At 47.6% G+C, this 26007-nt stretch overlaps 1 protein-coding gene across 1 annotated transcript in view; it reads right to left on the bottom strand.

The window, feature by feature from the left end:
- The window catches only part of LOC129821005 (immunoglobulin superfamily member 3-like), a 205895-nt gene that overhangs the window by 158443 nt on the left and 21445 nt on the right, over window positions 1-26007 (bottom strand). Inside the window, exon 2 of the mRNA XM_055878203.1 lies at window positions 13523-13900. Coding sequence (XP_055734178.1) covers window positions 13523-13900 — 378 coding nt within the window. The remainder of the gene's footprint in view (window positions 1-13522; window positions 13901-26007) is intronic.

Genomic DNA, 26007 nt, shown 5'->3' with positions numbered 1-26007 from the left:
GATATGAGGAGGCAGCACGGAGACAAGGCTGGAAGCCCGTGAGTACAACCCAAAAATTTCTTGGGGGGGGCCTTAAAGGGAGTGTGGCGAAGTCAGGTAGGAAACCTGCGCCTACTCCCTGTACTTACCGTGGAGAGCGAGAGTACGGGCAGACACCGTGTTACGCAGTAGAGCGCACGGTGTCTCCTGTACGCGTGCATAGCCCGGTTCGGTACATTTCAGCTCCTCGTATCGGCCGGGTTAGACTGAGCGTTGAGCCGTATGTCATGAAGCCGGCCCAACGCATCTGGTCACCAGTGCGTCTCCTCGGGCCGGCGTACATGACACCAGCCTTACGCATGGTGTCCCCGGTTCGCCTACATAGCCCGGTGCGGGTTTTTCCACCTCCCCGCACTGGTCAGGCGACGGGGAGCATTCAACCAGGTAAGGTTGGGCAGGCTCGGCGCTCAAGGGAGCCAGTACGCATGCACGGTTCGGTATTTCCGGCGCCACCTCCCCGCCCCTACCCAGTACCACCAGTGCCTCCTCCACGCACTAGCCCTATGGTGCGTGTCTCCAGCGCTTTACCACCAGCGCATAAACCACGCACCAAGCCTCCTGTGTGTCCCCAGAGTCCTGTGCGTCCTGTTGCTGCTCCCCGCACTAGCCCTGAGATGCGTGTCCCCAGTCCGGTACCACCAGTTCCGGCACCACGCACTAGGCCTAATGTGCGCTCCCAGGGTCCAGTATGCCCTGTTCCTGCTCCCCGCACTAGCCCTGAGATGCGTGTCCCCAGCCCGGTACCACCAGTTCCGGCACCACGCACCAGGTCTACAGTGCGCCTCAGCCGGCAAGAGTCTGTCGTCTGCACAGCGATGCCTGAACTGCCCGTCTGCCAAGCGCCATCTGAGCCATCCGTCTACCCAGAGCCATCTGAGCCATCCGTCTACCCAGCGCCATCTGAGCCATCCGTCTGCCCCGAGCCATTAGAGCCGCCCGTCTGTCCCGAGCCGTCAGAGCCGTTCGTCAGTCAGGAGCCGCTAGAGCCATTCGTCAGACAGGATCTGCCAGAGCCGCCAACCAGACAGGATCTGCCAGAGCCGCCAACCAGACAGGATCTGCCAGAGCCGCCAACCAGACAGGATCTACCAGATCTGCCAGCCAGCCATGAGCAGCCAGATCCGTCAGCCAGCCATGAGCAGCCAGATCCGTCAGCCAGCCATGAGCAGCCAGATCCGTCAGCCAGCCATGAGCAGCCAGATCCGTCAGCCAGCCATGAGCAGCCAGATCCGTTCGCTAGCCATGAGCAGCCAGATCCGTCAGCCAGCCATGAGCAGCCAGATCCGTCAGCCAGCCATGAGCAGCCAGATCCGTCAGCCAGCCATGAGCAGCCAGATCCGTCAGCTAGCCATGAGCAGCCAGATCCGTTCGCTAGCCATGAGCAGCCAGATCCGTCAGCCAGCCATGAGCAGCCAGATCCGTCAGCCAGCCATGAGCAGCCAGATCCGTCAGCCAGCCATGAGCAGCCAGATCCGTCAGCCAGCCATGAGCAGCCAGATCTGTCAGCTAGCCATGAGCAGCCAGATCCGTCCGCCAGATCTGTCAGCCAGCCATGGGCCGTCCCTCAGTCCGGAGCTGCAGTCCCTCAGTCCGGAGCTGCAGTCCCTCAGTCCGGAGCTGCCGTTCCTCAGTCCGGAGCTGCCCCTTATCCTGGTGCTGCCCCTTATCCTGGTGCTCTCCCTTATCCTGGTGCTGCCCCTTACCCTGGAACTGCCCCTTAGTCCGGAGCTGCCCCTTAGTCCGGAACTGCCCCTTAATTCAGTGGGGTTAATGTGGAGGGGGGTCATTTGGAGGAAGCTAAGGAGGCGGTTAGTGACTGTGGTGGGGTGGGGACCACGACCAGTGCTGTAGCCGCCACCGTGGAAGGAAGCCCACCCAGACCCTCCCCTAGACTGTGTAATGGTGCGCCCGGAGTTCGCACCTTAAGGGGGGGGTTATGTCACGCCCTGGCCTTAGTATTCTTTGTTTTTCTTTATTATTTTAGTTAGGTCAGGGTGTGACATGGGGAATGTTTGTGTTTTGTTGGTTTTGGGTGATTATATGGTAAAGGGGGTGTTTGGTGTAGTGTATGGGTTTGTGTTGAGTGCATGTGTCTAGCGTTGTCTATGTTGGTTTAGTTGTCTAGGAGAGTCTATGGTTGCCTGAATGAGTTCCCAATTAGAGACAGCTGATTTCTGTTGTCTCTGATTGGGAGCCATATTTAGGGTAGCCATAGGCTTTCATGTGATGTGGGTAATTGTCTATGTTATACGTTTGTAGCCTGTATGTGCACTTCGTTCATAGCTTCACAATCGTTTTCTTGTTTTGTTAGTGTGTAAGTGTTTTTGTTTCGTTTTTTCCTTCGTATTCATTAAAAGGAATATGGCTTATTTTCCTACTGCTGCGTTTTGGTCCGTCAATCCTCCACACGATCGTGACACAGCCTGAATTTAAAATGTATTAAATTAAGATTCACTGACCTACAAACAATACCTCAGAATGTCAAAGTGGAATTATTTTTAAAAACTTTTTACAAATTAATAAAAAATGAAGAGCACTAAAGTAATACCGCAAAAAATGTGACAAAGAAAATCACTTTTTATGCTGAATACAAAGTGTTATGTTTGGGGCCAATCCAATAGAACACATTAGTGAGTACCACTCTGTCACAAACGTCGTCACGGAAATGACCGGACCAAGGTGCAGCGTGGTGAGCATACATTTCTTTTAATGTTATAAATGTCGCCAACAAAACAACAAATACCAAAAACGAACGTGAAGCTGACTAGGGCTATACAGGCCACTAACACAGACAACTACCCACAACTAAGGTGGAAAAACAGGCTGCCTAAGTATGATTCCCAATCAGAGACAACGATAGACAGTGGAGTGAGGAGACGTAAGGACAGCCTGGTGCGTGGAGCTGCCACATGGCTTACCAGGTTGGGGAGACATACAGGAGGCCTGGTTCTGGGAGCAGGCACAGGACTCACCCGGCTGGGGAGACATACAGGAGGCCTGGTTCTGGGAGCAGGCACAGGACTCACCCGGCTGGGGAGACATACAGGAGGCCTGATTCTGGGAGCAGGCACAGGACTCACCATGCTGGGGAGACATACTCGAGGCCTGGTTCTTGGCGCAGGCACCGGATACACTGGGCCGTGGAGGCGCACTGGAGGTCTCGAGCGTAGAGTCTGCACAACCCGTCCTGGCTGGATGGTTACCTTCGCACGGCAAAGGCGGGGCGCTGGCACAGGACGCACTGGGCTGTGCAGACGCACCGGAGACACAGTGCGCAGAGCCGGCGCAGGATTACCTGGGCCGTAGAGACGCACTGGCTGCCAGATGCGCTGAGCCGGCACCATCCATCCTGGCTGGATGCCCACTCTAGCCCGGCCGATGCAGGGAGCTGGAATGTAGCGCACCCGGCTGTGAACGCGGACTGGAGACACCGTGTGCGCCACCGCATAACATGGTGCATGACCAGTACCACGCTCCCTACGGTAAGCACGAGGAGTTGGCTCAGGTCTCCAACCTGACTCGGCCAATCTCCTCGTGTGCCCCCCAAATGTTTTGGGGGGAGTGGCCTCCCGGTCTTTCATGCCAACCGTGACCCTGTGTAATCCTGGGCCCTTTTATTCGCTGCCTCCGCCTTCCTCGCTGCTTCCACCTGCTCCCACGGCAGGATCTCCTCCCACTTCCAGGATCCTTTCCCATTCAGGATGTCCTCCCATGCCTTGTCCTCCTTACCACACTGCTTGGTCCGTTTGTGGTGGGTAGTTCTGTCACGATCGTTGTCAGGATGGAAATGACCGGACCAACGTGCAATGTGTTGAGAGTACATTTCTTTTAATGTTATAAATGTCGCCAATGAAACAAGAAATACCAAAAGCAAACATGAAGCTGACTAGGGCTATACAGGCCACTAACACAGACAACTACCCACAACTAAGGTGGAAAAACAGGCTGCCTAAGTATTCCCAATCAGAGACAACGATAGACAGCTGTCCCTGATTAAGAACCATACCAAGCCAAAACATAGAAACAGAAAACATAGAAATAAAGAAACTAGAATGCCCACCCTAGTCACATGACATGACACACTCTCCATATTTTCAAGCACAGCGGTAGCTACATCATGTTATGGGAATGCTTGTAATCGTTAAGGACTGGGAAGTTTTTCAGTATAAAAAAATTAATGGGATGGAGTTATGAACAGGAAAACCCTACAGGAAAACCTGGTTCAGTCTGCTTTCCACCAGCCACTGGGAGATCAATTCACCTTTCAGCATGACAATAACCTAAAACACAAGGCCAAATCTACAATGGAGTTGCTTACCAAAAAGCGGTGTGAATACTTATAAAAATTAGATCATTCTGTATTTTATTTTCAATAAATGTGCACCATTTTGTTTAAAACCTGTTTTCACTGTGCCCAATTATGTTTGTACCATGTTATCTGCTGCTACCATGTTATGTGCTGCTACCATGTTGTGTTGCTCCCATTTTGTTGTCATGTTGTGTTGCTACCATACTGTGTTGTCATGTGTTGCTGCCTTGCTATGTTGTTGTCTTAGGTCTCTCTTTATGTAGTGTGTGTTGTCTCTCTTGTCGTGATGTGTGTTTTGTCCTATATTTATGTATTTTTAATCCCAACCCCTGTCCCCAAGGAGGCCTTTTGCCTTTTGGTTGGCCGTCATTGTAAATAAGAATTTGTTTTTAACTGACTTGCCTGGTTAAATTAAGGTAAAATTAAAAAAAATACAATTCACTCTCATTAAGGGATATTGTGGTAGATGGGTGAGATAAAAAATCTATTTTATCCATTTAGAATTCAAGCAAACAGAAAAATGTGGAATAAGTCAAAGGGTATGAATACTTTCTGAAGGCAACTATATTTGTAGACATTTGACATAACTTTATGAAAACTGAGCTGCACTTCCTTACCTCCTACCAACGGTAGGGTACGGTACAATTACTATTGGTGACATACTGTATGTAATGAGAAATTGATTAAAAAAATAAACAAATCAAAGAGCAAACAATTCACATGACACAATGAATGCGCAAGATTTGTCGTAAGACAGCTGAGTGGATTCTGGAGAGCTGAGTGGATTCTGGAGAGCTGAGTGGATTCTAGAGAGCTGAATGGATTCTGGAGAGCTGAGTGGATTCTAGAGAGCTAAGTGGATTCTGGAGAGCTGAGTGGATTCTAGAGAGCTGAGTGGATTCTGGAGAACTGAGTGGATTCTGGAGAGCTGAGTGGATTCTAGAGAGCTGAGTGGATTCTGGAGAACTGAGTGGATTCTGGAGAACTGAGTGGATTCTAGAGAGCTGAGTGGATTCTGGAGAGCTGAGTGGATTCTGGAGAGCTGAGTGGATTCTGGAGAGCTGAGTGGATTCTGGAGAGCTGAGTGGATTCTGGAGAACTGAGTGGATTCTGGAGAGCTGAGTGGAGTCTGGAGAGCTGAGTGGAGTCTGGAGAGCTGAGTGGATTCTGGAGAGCTGAGTGAATTCTGGAGAGCTGAGTGGATTCTGGAGAGCTGAGTACATGCATTCTGGAGAGAGACGTGCCTATAGGCCCTCTTTGCCACATTCACCTCCCCTTCTTGTGCTCAAGACACATTATCTTCAAAACATATTGTAGATATTTTCACTGATAGCCGCAACTCAATAATCAGCTAAGCCTTTTGCCACGCGGTGCCTATGAAAGACTTCCTCATTTCTCTCCTGTTCTATTGGTTTTCATATCAACTTTAATTCGTTGTCCAGAAGCCAAATGCACAATCCTATAGTCATCTTAACAACCCATCCTAGCTGGTGCATCTTTAGATCACCCTCTGTCATACCGCTCGCATCAGGTGAGCTGTTTAGAATGGCGTTTCCCTTTTTCTCGCAAATTGCATTTTGGCAAATGTTTGAAAATGATGTTTTATTGGCTGCTTCATTACATGAGTTGCATGTTGTGTTAAGATGAATTACCATATTCTAAATGTGATTTCTGTCATTCTGAGCACCATGATTAGACACCCTAATGGGTTATACATCCAATGCTTATGGGTCCGGTACATTTCTCAAATAGCCGGCAAATAAATTAAAATCTTCCGGGTCACGATGTCCACATTTTCCTAACGGAAACCCTGGTGTGTGTGTGCGGCAAACAGAGCGGGGTTATCAGCAGTTCCACCGAAAAAGTGGAAATACAAGCACCTTGAGTTGTCCCTTTTCTGTTGAGATGAGACTTCAAAGCAACACAATGTCACACACACACAGACGCTCCTAGCTTGTTCCAGGGCTTCAACAATACCTGGCTTCATCCTCGCTTTCGTCTCCTGCCTGTTTTATGAGAACCAGCTTACTAACCTACACATGTGTAACATTAGCATTCTCCTATTCATAGACATATTCATGTAGCATTCATATTCATGTAGCCTAGCTGCTGCATTGCATTGATCTCACACAAAGAAGAGGCAGCGCACCTCTGAGGGTTAGCGCTTAGCTCAGCTAATCTAATTAAAACGGAGGCACGGTAGTGCTTCTTTGGCCCATTTCCCCACCCCCCTACCCCACACACACACAATGCTAACACGATAAACCCTCTCGCATTAGCCTAGCTCGTTAGTGTGGGCGGCAGCTAACTGCAGCACTCTTTCGTGCGTTGACATTTATTCCATTATTGTATGGGTAATAAAAAAGATTGTCAACGTGTGGACTATGCGTGTGTGTTTGTCTGTATCGTCTCTTGCTCTCCTTTGAGAGGGATGTTTATATATTTTCTGATTCTCCGAATAGTGTGTGTGAACTGTACTATGATCTCTCCAGACTTGAGATTGCAACACCGAAAAACACTTCATGCCATTGCATAAGTGCAAATTAATGAGAGGCGGGTGACGAGGAGGCAGCCACTTCAGAGTACTGAGATGGCCCCTATGCCCTCCCTGTCACACTGTGTCCTGTTCAGAGTACTGAGATGGCCCCTATACCCTCCCTGTCTCACTGTGTCCTGTTCAGACTACTGAGATGGCCCCTATACCCTCCCTGTCTCACTGTGTCCTGTTCAGAGTACTGAGATGGCCCCTATACCCTCCCTGTCACACTGTGTCCTGTTCAGAGTACTGAGATGGCCCCTATGCCCTCCCTGTCTCACTGTGTCCTGTTCAGAGTACTGAGATGGCCCCTATGCCCTCCCTGTCACACTGTGTCCTGTTCAGAGTACTGAGATGGCCCCTATACCCTCCCTGTCACACTGTGTCCTGTTCAGAGTACTGAGATGGCCCCTATGCCCTCCCTGTCACACTGTGTCCTGTTCACTCCATCTCCTCCTTTTCCATCTACCATCTTGTTCCGCTGTGCAGTGGCTGTTCTATTCCTGCTGCTGCAGGTTCTATTCTGTGGTTCCATTGCACCTGTGTGTAACGTTTGGTTGTGTTCCGTAAGAGACGTCACGTAATGTACTGCGCTGCTGTTCCTGGTTCCACTGACGCACTCTCACCAGAGTCAGTTACCTGACTGAGAGAACAACGCCTGGGCTGAGAGTGTGTGTGTCTGAGTGGCAGTAATGTTATTGAGCAGGAGGCCCTGTCTCTGGAGGACATGAGATCGGCATGGAAATGGCAGAGTAGACTGAGTGATAAAATCTCTCTCTCCCTCTCTTTTTCGTTAAGACCCTTGTCCATTCACCAGCTCAGAGAACCTACACTCATATACTCACAGTCAGTCACACTCAGTGCCAAATAGGAAAGAGAGAAGAGCGATTGTAAATGAAATGGAGAAAAGGATGATGGTGAGAAAGAGAGTGAGAGAAGGATAGAGGGACAGAGAGCTAATGCCACTGTGAAAAGGAACAGGAAGCCCAGCGCACCCAATCAATACCAAGAGACTGGATACAGCCTTCCTCTCTCCTTCAGTAACTCTCGCTCTCTGGCCATCCATCTCTCTTTCTCACTCTCTAGCCATCCCTCTCGCTCTCGCACTCTAGCTATCCCTCTCGCTCTCACTCACTAGCCATCCCTCTCGCTCTCACACTCTAGCCATCCCTCTCGCTCTCACTCACTAGCCATCCCTCTCTCTAGCCCATTATCTTCATCTCTTTCCATCACGCTATCTCTTTGTAAATCCACCTTGTTTCTCCTTTTCATCTAGTACTCCTCTCAATCCCTCCTGTTCTTGCGTCCATCTTTACCTTCATTCCTAAATCACTCCTCCTCCCCGTTCTCCTCCTTCAATCTGATAAGGCTGGAGAGCCAAGACTTTTATTGACTAGGCCATAGACCTGCTTCTCAGACAGCCAAAGAGGGGAGAGGACAGGGGGAAAGAGATGGAGAGAGAGTGAAGGAGGGAGGGAGCGAGCGATTGAGGAAAAGAGAGAGGGGGGTAGGGATAGATGGGTGACTAACAGTGCAGCACACACCATAGTATTGCTGAGTGAATCCATCATTGGTGGAATGACAGAAAATTATTTCAGAAAACACCTCCCCCTTTATTCAGTCTTGACCCAATCTGTCTCAAATCAAATTTTATTGGTCACATACACGTGTTTAGCAGATGTTATTGCGGGTGTAGCGAAATGCTTGTGCTTCTAGCTCCAACAGTGCAGTAATATGTAACAAGCAATATCTAACAGTTTCACAACATATACCCAAATACACGTAAATCTAAGTAAGGAATGGATTAAGAATATATACATATACACTACCGTTCAAAAGTTTGGGGTCACTTAGAAATGTCCTTGTTTTTGTCTATTAAAATAACATCAAATTGATCAGAAATACAGTGTAGACATTGTTAATGTTGCAAATGATGGTTGTAGCTGGAAATGGCAGATTTTTTATGGAATATCTACATAGGCGTACAGAGGCCCATTATCAGCAACCATCACTCCTGTGTTCCAATGGGACGTTGTGTTAGCTAATCCAAGTTTATCATTTTAAAAGGCTTACTGATCATTAGAAAACCCTTTTGTAATTATGTTAGCACAGCTGAACACTGTTATGGTGATTTAAGAAGCAACACAACTGGTCTTCTTAAGACTAGTTGAGTATCTGGAGTATCAGCATTTGTGGGTTCGATTACAGGCTCAAAATGGCCAGAAACAAAGTACTTTCTTCTGAAACTCATCAGTTTATTCTTGTTCTGAGAAATGAAGGCTATTCCATGCGAGAAATTGCAAAGAAACTGAAGATCTCATACAATGATGTGTACTACTCCCTTCACAGAACAGCACAAACTGGTTCTAACCAGAATAGGAAAGAGGAGTGGGAGGCACCAGTGCACAACTGAGCAAGAGGACAAGTATATAATAGTGTCTAGTTTGAGAAACAGACGCCTCACAAGTTCTCAACTGGCAGCTTCATTAAATAGTACCAGCAAAACACCAGTCTCAACGTCAACTCCGAGATGCTGGCCTTCTAGGCAGAGTTGCAAAGAAAAAGAATCATAGGCAGTAGGCATAGCATTAACCTTAATAGTCATATCAGGCACAGACTATTTAAATCGCGCCCCTATAGCACCAACTGCATTGTGGGTAGTACCCTATCGGGATCTAACCAATTGGACTGAGCCAGGAAGAAGGGCTCATCATTTCTCCATCACACACTGTTTTTCCCCCATATCTCTCTCTCTTGCACTCTCCATTTCCCTCCTCTATCTCTCCCATCAAATCATTCTCTCTATCAGTCACACTCTACATACTATAACTAGCCCCTTCAGCCAATGGGTAGATAAGATAAAACAGGCACACGTGAGTGAGAGAACATACTACATTCATGTCCAGCAATTTAAGCAAATGTAGTAAAGGAGCGCTCTGTCATACTCTGCTCGGTGCATGTGAGAGCACCGTAATGATCCACTCTATGGGGAGTACAGTAGATGTATTTATGGTCTGTGTCTGTGAGAGCACCGTAATGATTCACTCTATGGAGGAGTACAGTAGATGTATGTATGGTCTGTGTCTGTGAGAGCACCGTAATGATCCACTCTATGGAGGAGTACAGTAGATGTATGATTGGGCTGTGTTTAGACAGGCAGCCAAATTCTGACCAATCAGCTCTGAAAAATATCTGATGTGATTGTTCAAAACTCCTGTTGTTGGAAAAAAAGATCAGATTTGGGCTGCCTGTGTGAATGCAGCCAGAGTGACTAAGACTACCGTGGTCTTGAATGTGACTGAGTGTTTTTGAGCCACATGGCTGAGTAGGAGAAGAGCAGTCTGCTGTTTGTCCCTGTTCTCACACAAGTGCCTTGGACACACTCACACACAGGCTGGTGCGTGGGACATGCATGGGAACACACACACACACACAGTAGGACCAATGTTCCCTCAATTTTTTTATTATTATCACTATGCAAATTTCTGGTCTCCTGAGGGCAAACTGGAAAGTTGTGAAAATTCTGTGCAACTTCCGGTGTGTGTTTACGGAGCTACCCTCCACCTATTGGCTACTTAGCTTATTCAAGCCTTTCTCAAAATACTGCCCCTTTAAGACAAAAACAAGCTCTTTACCCAACTCGCTTTTCAAAGATTTTGTGCTCTCATAGGAAGCAATCACTCCCCTATTGCTGACTACAAAATGATCTAGAACTGGACTAACTCACTAACTAGAAAAGGATATGAACACATGTACAAACGTCGCAACATGTATCTCTGGCTTTGATCTCACAACAAGCAGATCTCCTCACAACCGCTGATGCTGTAAAAACAGTCCAGTTCAAAGTGAATGGCACCGATCCATATGTGGCAATGGTCTATTTGCATACAGGCCTGATTGGTTATGGCACCCAGGTCTGTGTAGAGTTCGTGCTGTCAATGCAATAGAATCCTACTCCTATTCCTTCTCTTGAGTGGTTACTTTTGCCTACTAAGTCTTGCGTAGTTCATTTTGTTTCAGTATGTTGCATTGAAAGTGGCCTATATTACGTTGGTTCGATCACAATTCCCACAGTAAAGGGAAACATTGATTGTGTAAAGAGGGAAAACTATAGAAATTACAGTGAAGTTCAATCCCATGCTTCTCTGCGCGCACTGCTATTTCTTCTGTGTGGCAGTCCTGTGGATCTGCGGGTGCTGCTATTTCTTCTGTGTGGCAGTCCTGTGGATCTGCGTGCACTGCTATTTCTTCTGTGTGGCAGTCCTGTGGATCTGCGTGTACTCGCTCAGCTTAGAGTGAACATTGGGTAGGACCATTCCATGCTGTTGGATTTTTATCACCAGCTAATGTGTAGGATACACACAATCTGGCGCATGGAACAAACACGGAAGCACATGCACACGCACACACAGACACGCACACACTCACACTGGTGTATGGAACAAACACACAGACAGGCTGGTACGTCCACACTCCGAAAGTCAAAAAAGTTACGAATATTTTGAATTTATTTCCAGGTATTTTCAATAACTTGTTGGTGCTGTGATGAGTTGATTAGAAATCGGGCGCCAGTTTGTTCAGTTAGCCCACGCCACACAGTCACATGTAGACTCATGTCTCATTAGAAAAGGTGTGACAGACACATAGTGTGGTATCATCTTTCTGAACAATCAGCCACACACACGGCCCAGGTGATATATTCTACTGCACTGTCACGGCCGTCGTTGAAGGAAGACCAAGGTGCAGCGTTGTGAGCGTACATTTTCTCTTTTATTCAAAATGACGCCGACAAAACTATAAACAATACAAAACAAACCGTGAAGCTCATAGGCTATGTGCCCTAAACAAAGTCAACTTCCCACAAAGACAGGTGGGAAAAAAGGCTACCTAAGTATGGTTCCCAATCAGAGACAACGATAGACAGCTGTCCCTGATTGAGAACCATACCCGGCCAAAACATAGAAATAGAAAATCATAGAAACACAAAACGTAGAATGCCCACCCCAACTCACACCCTGACCAAACCAAAATAGAGACATAAAAAGGATCTCTAAGGTCAGGGCGTGACATGCACACACCTCACTCAAACAACGATGATCAAGTATCGGACAGGCCAGGTGCGCTGCAGAAAACCTTCCCCGGGGGACAGAGAGGATACATTGTTCTACTTGCATAAATCAGTCTTACACAGCCAATTGTGACAGAGAGGATACTGATCACTGTGTGTCACCGTCCTTTACTTAGCAACCACACTGATTACTCAGTTTTCCTACTATCAACTTAAATCTCCCACTTATCCCTCCCACCCTCACTCTCTCCAATACTTCCTCCTATTCTCTGATTAGATACCCAACTTCCCTGTTGTCCTGTGACATCACTGGTGAGATACTTCGAGACGAGAATGTTCTTTGGTCCCAAACAGGGAACTGATAGAGAGAGAGAGGGTGAGAGAAAAAGAGAGAAAACAAAGGAGTTTGAGAGAGAGTGAAAGAGGGGGAGGCAGTGGGTGGAAGACGGTATTGCGTATCCGGACACGTGCAGCTGCTGCGAGACGGAGATGAGGGGAGGGAGGGAAGAGAACCCTGTAACGTCCCCCTGACCATGGGGAACTGGGCTAAGATTATAGACACAGATAGGGGCTCATATAACCCCCCCCCCCACCCCCCCCCCCCCCCACCCCCACCCCCCCCCCGCCAGACACACACTCTATAAATACAGTATGCTATCAGCAGCACCATTTTGCAGTGCTTTACGCCTGAGCCTTGCCCCACATTTAAAGCATACCGTGCATACTGCTGCAAGGCAACCAATATGCTATACTAGTACAGGGGCCTTTACGCTGCTGCCCCACTCAACACATATTCAGAGGGAAATGATAAAAAATACTGATAAATATAAGTCTGGGTCTATTAAGCAATGTACACCCGGCTAACAGTGACAAACAAAAATCAGCTATAATGGCACACCGACTACACTTCATTAGCCTATCAACTCTCACACTGGCATATTGTATGACTATTAACATAACTGGGGTAACTCCCATGAGCGCCTGGCGTGACCTCTGACCCCTTTCTCAGTGCAAGGTCACCAGCATCAGGGATGAAGACATGACGGGAACCAGACTCCGACCTGGGAGCGGAATTCTCAACCATACCAGCTGTGTGTGTGTGTGTGTGTGTGTGTGTGTGTGTGTGTGTGTGTGTGTGTGTGTGTGTGTGTGTGTGTGTGTGTGTGTGTATGTGTGTGTGTGGAACAGAGGAACAGATGCTGGTGACAGACACACACACACAGAGTGTGTTAATAAAACAGCTCACAGAGGAAGGTGATGTGGGGGGTGAGAGTGGGGCGAGGCACGACTTTCCCTGACCAAAGACAGGTGGCACTCTGTGTGACACTGAGCACGTTCCGACTCGCTGATCCAGCCAGCCACACTCTCAATGACTAGGCCTACCCATCTAAAACCTGATTACAGGGGAACAATGACAAAAAACGCAGTGGAACTGGTGTCGAGGTCCAGAGTTGAGTTTGAGGGCTCTAGGGGACAGTGGAACTGGTGTCGAGGTCCAGAGTTGAGTTTGAGGGCTCTAGGGGATAGTGTGCCATTTAGAACACAGGCTTGTGATGTAACATGGACTCACCGGTAAGGTTGGTGCGGGCGCTGTAGGAACCGAGGTACTGTCCGTCTGTGTTGGGGGTGTAACACTCAAACAGCCCCTGGTCTCTGGCCTGGACCTTGGTGATGTGGAGCAGGGCTGAGTCCCTGGTCAGCCTCTCTACCCAGATCTCCTTACTGTTGACCCTCTGGGCGTACACGGCGTACGCATAGTTGGACTGGGCCGTGCTCACGATGCGGATCTCGCGGTCTGGCACCGAGGTCAGGTACATGGACCACTCAAAGTCCTGCTCCACGCCCTCCTTGTAACCAGTCACGTTGCACCAGATGGTCACGTGACTGCCCTCCGTCCGTACCAGTGGTCCGCTCTGAACGGTCACTACCCTCTGGGCCACGCTCACACCTGATAGGGGGGCGAGGGGGAGACAGAAGGAGAGGGGGAGACAGGAGGAGAGGGGGAGACAGAAAGAACATTAGTTACAAAACTGCTGTTAAAACATTTTGCATCCTGGGAGCTCCAGCTCCTGCACTCTCCCAAGATGAACAGAGTGAAGATGACAGGTCCACTCAGTGTCCTGAAGAAAAAGCCCTGTAGTGTCAGACAGTCTACTCACAGAGCCTGTCATTAAAACAGCTGTGAAAGACATGAGGTCAGTGGCAGGTTGTTAAAACACTGACCAGCAGCCCATGAACCACACATTACCGGGTTGAGGAGGTCACGCTCCACACACACACACACACACACACACACACACACACACACACACACACACACACACACACACACACACACACACACACACACACACACACACACACACACACACACACACACACACACACACACACACACACACACACACACACACACGACAGGGGGTGATGCTGTGTAATACAAGGATGTTATTTCAGTTCTTGGTGAAGGACATGGATGTCTGTTGAAACATCTGTGGTCAGTTTCAGCTGGGGAAGATCACAGTACAGTCCAGACACACCATTGAGAAAAAACATAGAGCAGACAACACACACACGCAAACACACACACACACACACACACACACACACACACACACACACACACACACACACACACACACACACACACACACACACACACAGACACACACACACACACACACACACACACACACACACACACACACACACACACACACACACACACACACACACACACACACACACACACACACACACACACCTGTCTGAATGACCGACTGGGGAACACAGCAGTGTGTGTGTGTGTGTGTGTGTGTGTGTGTGTGTGTGTGTGTGTGTGTGTGTGTGTGTGTGTGTGTAATACGTGTGTGTGTGGGTTTGCTTCTGTTTTCCTCATCTTGTTTCCATCCTCCCTAAGCTTGGTGTTGTGATCCTTTGTCTTTTCTTCCCATTTGGCCTCATGAAAGGGTTACATATGTCTGATTTGTTTTCAGTTTAAATGGATTTCAATTCAATAAGAACAGCTTTTCAGAGAAAAAAGAAATACTGTATATCAAAATGTATCACTCCGAGGCTTCACATATCCAATGGACCCAATAAGATATATCTGATTTAAACACAGCCCCTTAAATTGAGAGAGAGAACAGACAGAGAAAGAAAGAAAGAGAGACACTGAAATAAAGAGAGGAACAGACAGAGAAATAGAGAGAGGAACAGACAGAGAGATAGAGAGAGGAACAGACAGAGAGATAGAGAGAGGAACAGACAGAGAGATAGAGAGAGGAACAGACAGAGAGATAGAGAGAGGAACAGACAGAGATAGAGAGAGGAACAGACAGAGAGATAGAGAGAGGAACAGAAAGAGAGATAGAGAGAGGAACAGACAGAGAGATAGATAGAGGAACAGACAGAGAGATAGAGAGAGGAACAGACAGAGATAGAGAGGAACAGACAGAGAAATAGAGAGAGGAACAGAAAGAGAGATAGAGAGAGGAACAGACAGAGAGATAGATAGAGGAACAGACAGAGAGATAGAGAGAGGGGGATGCCTCCAGGAACTAACCTGTTTTATCAAAATAAGGATGATTTTATCCTCACTAAATGTGTGATCATGGAATAAGTCACTGGTTTGATATTGGGAAGTTGTTGTTGTCGTCGCCCTCCATTTATCTGTTCCCCTCCTCCTTCTGTCCTCTCTTTTGCACTCTCTGTGGCTGTGTTGGCTCTCAGTGAGACATTAACATTATAGTGGAGCATTAGTGACCAGGGCACCGTTCAGTCTGACCATATACAGCTCACAGTCATGGTCCTGTATCACTGATGCTCACATTACTGCTGCCCTGGTCCTGTATCACTGATGCTCACATTACTGCTGCCCTGGTCCTGTATCACTGATGTTCACATTACTGCTGCCCTGGTCCTGTATCACTGATGCTCACATTACTGCTGCCCTGGTCCTGTATCACTGATGCTCACATTACTGCTGCCCTGGTCCTGTATCACTGATGCTCACATTACTACTGCCCTGGTCCTGTATCACTGATGCTCACATTACTGCTGCCCTGGTCCTGTATCACTGATGCTCACATTACCGCTGCCCTGGTCCTGTATCACTGATGCTCACATTACTACTGCCCTGGTCCTGTATCACTGATGCTCACATTACTGCTGCCCTGGTCCTGTATAACTGATGCTCACATTACTGCTGCCCTGGTCCTGTATCACTGATGCTCACATTACTGCTGCCCTGGTCCTGTATCACTGATGCTCACATTACTGCTGCCCTGGTCCTGTATCACTGATGCTCACATTACCGCTGCCCTGGTCCTGTATCACTGATGCTCACATTACTACTGCCCTGGTCCTGTATCACTGATGCTCACATTACCGCTGCCCTGGTCCTGTATCACTGATGCTCACATTACTACTGCCCTGGTCCTGTATCACTGATGCTCACATTACTGCTGCCCTGGTCCTGTATCACTGATGCTCACATTACTACTGCCCTGGTCCTGTATCACTGATGTTCACATTACTGCTGCCCTGGTCCTGTATCACTGATGCTCACATTACTGCTGCCCTGGTCCTGTATCACTGATGCTCACATTACTGCTGCCCTGGTCCTGTATAACTGATGCTCACATTACTACTGTCCTGGTCCTGTATCACTGATGCTCACATTACTGCTGCCCTGGTCCTGTATCACTGATGCTCACATTGCTACTGTCCTGGTCCTGTATCACTGATGCTCACATTACTGCTGCCCTGGTCCTGTATCACTGATGCTCACATTACTGCTGCCCTGGTCCTGTATCACTGATGCTCACATTACTGCTGCCCTAGTCCTGTATCACTGATGCTCACATTACTGCTGCCCTGGTCCTGTATCACTGATGCTCAAATTACTGCTGCCCTGGTCCTGTATCACTGATGCTCACATTACTGCTGCCCTGGTCCTGTATCACTGATGTTCACATTACTGCTGCCCTGGTCCTGTATCACTGATGCTCACATTACTGCTGCCCTGGTCCTGTATCACTGATGCTCACATTACTGCTGCCCTGGTCCTGTATCACTGATGCTCACATTACTGCTGCCCTGGTCCTGTATCACTGATGCTCACATTACTGCTGCCCTGGTCCTGTATCACTGATGCTCACATTACCGCTGCCCTGGTCCTGTATCACTGATGCTCACATTACTACTGCCCTGGTCCTGTATAACTGATGCTCACATTACTGCTGCCCTGGTCCTGTATAACTGATGCTCACATTACTGCTGCCCTGGTCCTGTATCACTGATGCTCACATTACTGCTGCCCTGGTCCTGTATCACTGATGCTCACATTACTGCTGCCCTGGTCCTGTATCACTGATGCTCACATTACCGCTGCCCTGGTCCTGTATCACTGATGCTCACATTACTACTGCCCTGGTCCTGTATCACTGATGCTCACATTACTGCTGCCCTGGTCCTGTATCACTGATGCTCACATTACTACTGCCCTGGTCCTGTATCACTGATGCTCACATTACTGCTGCCCTGGTCCTGTATCACTGATGCTCACATTACTACTGCCCTGGTCCTGTATCACTGATGTTCACATTACTGCTGCCCTGGTCCTGTATCACTGATGCTCACATTACTGCTGCCCTGGTCCTGTATCACTGATGCTCACATTACTGCTGCCCTGGTCCTGTATAACTGATGCTCACATTACTACTGTCCTGGTCCTGTATCACTGATGCTCACATTACTGCTGCCCTGGTCCTGTATCACTGATGCTCACATTGCTACTGTCCTGGTCCTGTATCACTGATGCTCACATTACTGCTGCCCTGGTCCTGTATCACTGATGCTCACATTACTGCTGCCCTGGTCCTGTATCACTGATGCTCACATTACTGCTGCCCTAGTCCTGTATCACTGATGCTCACATTACTGCTGCCCTGGTCCTGTATCACTGATGCTCAAATTACTGCTGCCCTGGTCCTGTATCACTGATGCTCACATTACTGCTGCCCTGGTCCTGTATCACTGATGCTCACATTACCGCTGCCCTGGTCCTGTATCACTGATGCTCACATTACTACTGCCCTGGTCCTGTATCACTGATGCTCACATTACTGCTGCCCTGGTCCTGTATCACTGATGCTCACATTACTACTGCCCTGGTCCTGTATCACTGATGCTCACATTTCTGCTGCCCTGGTCCTGTATCACTGATGCTCACATTACTGCTGCCCTGGTCCTGTATCACTGATGCTCACATTACTGCTGCCCTGGTCCTGTATAACTGATGCTCACATTACTACTGCCCTGGTCCTGTATCACTGATGCTCACATTACTGCTGCCCTGGTCCTTTATCACTGATGTTCACATTACTACTGCCCTGGTCCTTTATCACTGATGCTCACATTACTACTGCCCTGGTCCTGTATCACTGATGCTCACATTACTGCTGCCCTGGTCCTGTATCACTGATGCTCACATTACTGCTGCCCTGGTCCTGTATCACTGATGCTCACATTACTGCTGCCCTGGTCCTGTATCACTGATGCTCACATTACTGCTGCCCTGGTCCTGTATAACTGATGCTCACATTACTACTGCCCTGGTCCTGTATCACTGATGCTCACATTACTACTGCCCTGGTCCTGTATCACTGATGCTCACATTACTGCTGCCCTGGTCCTTTATCACTGATGCTCACATTACTACTGCCCTGGTCATTTATCACTGATGCTCACATTACTACTGCCCTGGTCCTGTATCACTGATGCTCACATTACTGCTGCCCTGGTCCTGTATAACTGATACTTACATTACTGCTGCCCTGGTGCTGTGTCACTGATACTCTTATTACTGCTGCCCTGGTCCTGTATCACTGATGCTCACATTACTACTGCCCTGGTCCTGTATCACTGATGCTCACATTACTACTGCCCTGGTCCTGTATCACTGATGCTCACATTACTGCTGCCCTGGTCCTGTGTCACTGATACTCTTATTATTGCTGCCCTGGTCCTGTATCACTGATGCTCACATTACTACTGCCCTGGTCCTGTATCACTGATGCTCACATTACTACTGCCCTGGTCTTGTATCACTGATGCTCACATTACTACTGCCCTGGTCCTGTATCACTGATGCTCACATTACTGCTGCCCTGGTCCTGTATCACTGATCATGATTAGGCTGCTACTACTCATACTGTTTGAGCACCAAACTATTATTCACCTCCCCACCTGTCCCTCTTTTTCGTTCTGTCAGGCTCTCCCTCTCTCTCCATCTCCTCCTCGCTCCCTCTCGTCACTCTCTACCTCTCTCCTCATACACCCTCCAGCCTCGCTCCCTCTCGTCACTCTCTACCTCTCTCCTCATACACCCTCTAGCCTCGCTCCCTCTCGTCACTCTCTACCTCTCTCCTCATATACCCTCTAGCCTCGCTCCCTCTCATCACTCTCTACCTCTCTCCTCATATACCCTCTAGCCTCGCTCCCTCTCGTCACTCTCTACCCTTCCTCGTACACCCTCCAGCCTCGCACCCTCTCGTCACTCTCTACCTCTCCTCATACACTCTCCAGCCTCACTCCCTCTCGTCACTCTCTACCTCTCCTCTCATACACCCTCCAGCCTCGCTCCCTCTCGTCACTCTCTACCTCTCCTCATACACCCTCCAGCCTCTCTCCCTCTCGTCACTCTCTACCTCTCCTCATACACCCTCCAGCCTCCCTCCCTCTCGTCACTCTCTACCTCTCCTCATACACCCTCCAGCCTCCCTCCCTCTTGTCACTCTCTACCTCTCCTCTCATACACCCTCCAACCTCGCTCCCCCACCTCCATTCTTTCTCACTCCCTCCAGTCTCTCTTCCCTGTTTCTCTCTCTCGGATTCCTGTCTCTCCTCTGTGCCTCGCGGTTCTCTGCGTCTTTTCAGGCAGGGTTTAAGCGGCTCTGATACTTCAAAGCAGCCCGGCGCTCTGCAGGCTGTTTTGAGAGGCTGACAATGACATACCAAAACCTCCAGACTTCTAACTGATCACTCTATCCCTCCATCCCTCCAACCTAATCCCTCTGTACCCACTATCTGGCTGCCTCTTCACCTATGGCTGTACTGTGTTTATCACTCGCTGCCCCCGGAACTGCTAGCGTTCATCTACAAGCCCTATATAGCTGTGTCTCTACCCCTCTGACAGCTCTCTGTGTCTGTCTGTCTGTCTGTCTGTCTGCCTGTCTGTCTGTCTGTCTGTCTGTCTGTCTGTCTGTCTGTCTGTTCTCTGGTCAGGCGAAGACAGGTAGTCACACATTCTTTCAGGCAATGACACTAAAAAGCTTTGAAACATCAACTAACATGCGCATACAGATGCACTAAAAGAGGAAGCTGTAAAGAGGATTATATTGGTGGAGGGGGGGTTATACACTAATCCAATCATTTGTGGCTGGTGTCTTATCCACAGTGAAAGCATCATCTCACAGAACTGTACTGTTAACACTCGCACACCACCGACTTACTCCAACCCTCACAGGATAATCTCACACACACACACACACACACACACACACACACACACACACACACACACACACACACACACACACACACACACACACACACACACACACACACACACACACACACACACACACACACACACACACACACACACACACACACACACACAAAGTTGACACATCCATTCCCCACCATAAACACACACACACGTTACGGCTGATCATATTTGAAGCCACATATCTTTTGTCATCCTGCTGGCATCAGTGGAGCCATAAGATGGTCCCGCTACCTCTCCTCTCTCTCCTCCCTCAAGTCAAATTTGTCACGTTTCCTAAACAACAGGTGTAGACTAACAGTGAAATATTTACTTATGAGCCCTTCTCTACAATGCAGAGTGAAAAATATGTGTTTTTCGATATGAATAAATACACATTGCGTAACAATAACTTGGCTCTATACACAGGGTAGCTGTACATCGATCCCTGGCCATCATTCCTCACTATGCCCAGGTGGATCTATTTCTGTCACAGAATGGACCATACCACGAGGTAATGATCACAACACAATCCCAGTCCCGCCTCCACTCCTCCACCAAACACTTTTAGGGGTAAGAAGAACTAGAAGAAATGTGGGGTAAAGGCAACTGGAGGCAGTATGAAAAAGGAATATATTATTATAGAACATAGATAAATAAATAAATCAATGGGCTCAGCCTCAATCAGTGTCCTCAATCCCTCAACAGAGAGCCTCAGTCTCATCTGAAAGATCTGGAATCCTGTGAACATTCTCAGACAGAGAGAGGGGGAGGGAGAGAGGGATTGGTGGATGGATGATAGAAAGAGGGGGATGAAGAGAAGGAGAGAGAGCAAAGAGAGGCCGAAGCAGTCTCCAGGGTGCTACATGATGGAGGCACACTGAAACATGATACATTTACTTCACCGTGAGCTGGGGGTGTGCATGTGTATGTCTCACACTAGAATTGGGTTAAACCTTCTCCAAAATCAATCTGCCTCCCTCCCCCTATGGATCTCCTCAACATCATGCCCCTTTAACACCCATTAATGCCGAGAAAGAGAGTGTGAGAGAAGGAAAGAGGGAGGGAGAGCGAAAGGGTGATTTTCATTTGAAAGTAATGGACCATGTCAGCCATCAATTCATTTCAGAGGACTGCAGAAGAAAGTCCTATTTCTCTCCATATTACATTTATATGGCCTTGGGTCCATATTAAGACTGCTCTTACATTACATCTATCCTTTCACCAGCAGTACTCTGTGAGAAGCTGTGATGGAGACGGACAGGCAGGCAGAGACAGGGACAGACAGAGACTCTCTCCGAGTCAGTATGGCACACACACACACACACACACACACACACACACACACACACACACACACACACACACACACACACACACACACACACACACACACACACACACACACACTAGAGAAGTGAGCGTAAAGCCAGGTGTACACAACTTTCTAAATCCTAACATCTCTGAGCCTCGCACATTACAGTTTTTTACGATTGCTTACACACTCAAATTTAACTTTTCCCACAATTAGCAAAACCTTACACTCAAGGAGCAAAACACAAGGCTAGATTTGCACAACTGTAAGCACATTGTCAGCTTCACACTATTTGCAAAACATTACACACAGTGATTTGCAAAACACTAAACAGACTTGTATACATCAGACACAGAAGTATATCATGATGTCACTTCCTTGCAATTCCAAAGCACTGACTGTCAAATTACCACACCTATGAGCCAATCTGTTAAACACAGCCATCAGGTGCACAAACACATGATTGCTAAATTGTAGACACACCAATCAGGTTTAAGCACTATAAAAATGCAGCAAGTAGGTTCACCTGCTTTCAACCAAAATGGAAGGAGTCAGAAGAAGAGTGGGGGTGAGAGGAGGAGTACACAGAGGAGGCAGAGGCAGAGGCAGAGGCAGAGGCAGAGGCAGAGGCAGAGGCAGAGGCAGAGGCAGAGGCAGAGGCAGAGGCAGAGGCAGAGGCAGAGGCAGAGGCAGAGGCAGAGGCAGAGGCAGAGGCAGAGGCAGAGGCAGAGGCAGAGGCAGAGGCAGAGGCAGAGGCAGAGGCAGAGGCAGAGGCAGAGGCAGAGGCAGACCTGAAGCAGGAGGAGAACATGCACAAAGAAGAAGAGGACCAAACTTATCAAATGACATTCGTGCAACACTAGTGGACCATGTTGTGAACCACGGATTGACGCTGAGGGAGGCTGGACTGAGAGTTCAGCCAAATCTTAGCAGATATACAGTGGCATCTGTCATAAGGACTTTTCGACAGGAAAACAGGTAAAAGAAGATCTGTCTACAGTTACAGTAATCAGCCGCTTATTGTATGCACCATGTCAGCACTTGTGATACCCCTTCCTGTGACATTGTACAGTAAGTTACATGTATTATTCTCTACATAGAATTGAGGGTCGGGAACGACAAGGAGGAAGGGGGCCCATATTCACACAAGAACAAGAGAGAGAGATAATAAACATGGTTTTGGCCAATAATGCTATCAGGCTCAGAACTACAAGCCAACATTATCGGTGACCATGCCATTTTCAATAATGTCCATCAGGTCTCTCAGTCAACACTGGCACGCATCCTGAAAAGACATCAGGTTCAAATGAAACAACTTTATCGAGTGCCTTTTAAACGGAATTCAGAGGGTCAAATGGCTGCGGCATGAGTATGTGGAGGTTTGTATTGTTCACTTTAACACTGTGATGTTGCATACTGCACACATGACTTCTTTACATTGACTGTATACTAGACCTATCCTGAACTACACAATCTTGTCTTTCACTGTATTTCAGAGAGTTTTGCAGATGGATGCTGAGGAAATCCTGCATGAATTCATATATATTGATGAGGCAACCTCACAAAAGCAAGAAGGAGAGGCAGAAATATCATTGGCCACAGGGCTATAATCAATGTCCCAGGGCAACGTGGGGGTAACCTCACCCTTTGCGCTGCCATTTCACAGCATGTGGTTGTCCTCCATCATGCCAAAATGGGCCCTTACAACACACCTCACATTCTCGCATTTTTGGACCGATTGCACCACATCGTCACAGCAGGTAATGAAATGCACCAGATGCAATACACGGTCATCTGGGACAATGTGTCATTCCACCGCTCTGCTTTGGTCCAGAACTGGTTTCAACACCATCCACAGTTGACAGTACTATACCTTCCACCATACTCTCCGTTTCTAAACCCTATCGAAGAGTTTTTCTCTGCATGGCGGTGGAAGGTTTTCGATCTCCAGCCCCAGGCTCAGGTACCCCTCATTCAGGCCATGGAGGACGCCTGTGACCAAGTCGACGCCGCAGCTGTGCAAGGATGGATTCGACATTGAAGACGGTTCTTCCCGCGTTGTCTTGCTAATGACGATATTGCTTGTGATGTTGATGAAATTCTCTGGCCAGATCCAGCTAGGCGACGAGATAATGTATAGTATGTTTACTGTAGTATTTTCTGTACAATATTGTCAGTTTTTTTCTGATTCTTTTTTATGTCTGTTGGTGTTCTTATTTACTGTAATTTTAACCTGTACTGGATACAGTATTTTAAGTTTGTCTGTTTGCTGAGCTAACAGTGTTATGCACACTACTGTAGTAGCATGAAAACTGGGACATGTTTTGTTGTGATTCTCCATGTTGACATGTTGACTGATTTGGGTATATGGAGAGAAATAAATGATATTTTCCTCAGTCTGCAGCATTGGTGTAGTGTTTGTGTTGTTGCACTTTCTCTGTACTTCATTTACAGTACTCTAATCACTGACAATTAGACTTGCTAAAAGTATTTTAGGTTAGCAATAGCAGTGTGTAACTGGTTCAAAAAGATTGAAGTCATATGAAACGTGTGTGTTTCGTATGGTAGCAAAATATTATTTTTATGAAGTTGTGTATAGTTTTGAAGTTGTGTATAGTTTGTATAGTGTTCCATTTTGCAAATGATCTGAAGTGTTGTGCTACTATAGTGTAGGGTTGTGCTAATTGTGTGTAGTGTTGACAAACCGGGCCCTGTTTTTAAAATTGTGCTTAAAGAATTGAAAAAAACTAAACCACTGTCTTTCCTGTAGTTTGTTGTCGTGCCAACGTAGTGGTGGTGCGCACACTAAATGAGGTGGCAGACATTTTGAATTGAATAAAATTGCTTGTGAACTTCAGAGCTCGAACAATTTGACACTTTGCCTTTGCTTAAAGACAAGTACAAACACATACTAGTAGTAGTCATGGCTCCTGCTGGAGAGTCTACATTCTGGGTGATGTGAAACATCTCACTGCATTCTTCTCTGGCGAGCTCTCATTGGCTATTGCTGATCACCGTTCTCAAAACTTGTTGTTGCACATCTCACACTACAAGAACATTGCAGATTTTGTGCCGATGAAATTAAAAAATATTGAACATTTTGGGACGTCAGACTGCTCAAAGATGAGATTGAGTCTTAAAATGAGCGTTGGTGACGGCCGCAAGCTCCAAGTAGGAAATGACATGAGGATTTGTCGCTGATCTCAAAAACTTGTCTGGGACAGCTAAAATCGGGGCCAAAATCGTGTAGTGTACACCCGGCTTAAGAGGGAGTAGGAGATGAGATCTCAACTTTAGCCTTTACATGACTCATAATTTATCATCCACATCCGAGTGGTAATAATCATGACTATCAGGGTCTGGAAGTAATGTGCTGGGTCCACCTGCCAAGTTGGCCTGGGAATGTTCCCTACCTGCCAAAGAAACTCACACAGGTGTGATAGAGACAGCTAAAAGCTTTGGGCAAAATGTATGTAAATACACACGTATGAAAAAATGATACCCCTTTTAAAAAACCAACCACACAACTTTACCCTTATCAAAACCCTGAAAATCCTAGCCTAACTGACATCTGTTCCCAAAGATAGGGAAGAGAGAGCTAGGCCATAGGTATGGCAAAGCTGTAAATGGGCATTATGTGGGTTTATGAGGAAGCCAAACGATCACAATCCAACTGAGATATCACAGTCGCAGAGTTTCTGAACCAAGAGGCGCAGCATCGTGAGACTTCTGGAAAGCTAGCGAAGCAGACACGGCAGACCAGACCAGGGTTTGGAGTATGAGAAGTCAATGGGAGAAGTAAAACAAATATTCCTCAAAATCTACTGGCAGAACCAAGATTGGAGCAAATGTCACTTCCTATCGAGTGGCTCCCAAAACTCCCATGAAGTTCTGCGACCCAAGTTACTACTGACTGGCCTAGTTAAATAAAGGTTACATTTACAAATAAATGAATGGGGATCCTAATAAAATAAATTCAAAATAAAATACATACTTTATAGTATTTTGCGTGTGTGTGACTGTGCAGCAGTGCTTGATGTTCTTTGTACCCTCTGGCTGCTGTCTCTGTTCTTGCTCAGAGGTTGGACCTCAGCCACAATACAACTGGTTATCAAAACTCATCCTCTGAGCCTTTCTCTCCCTCTCTTTCTCTCATCTATCCTTCCTTTCTTTTTCTTGCCCCCCTTTT

This window comes from Salvelinus fontinalis, chromosome 23 (genome assembly GCF_029448725.1).
Source record: "Salvelinus fontinalis isolate EN_2023a chromosome 23, ASM2944872v1, whole genome shotgun sequence".
NCBI classification, from domain to species: Eukaryota; Metazoa; Chordata; class Actinopteri; order Salmoniformes; family Salmonidae; genus Salvelinus; species Salvelinus fontinalis.
This window is presented reverse-complemented; position numbering and strand designations above follow the sequence as displayed.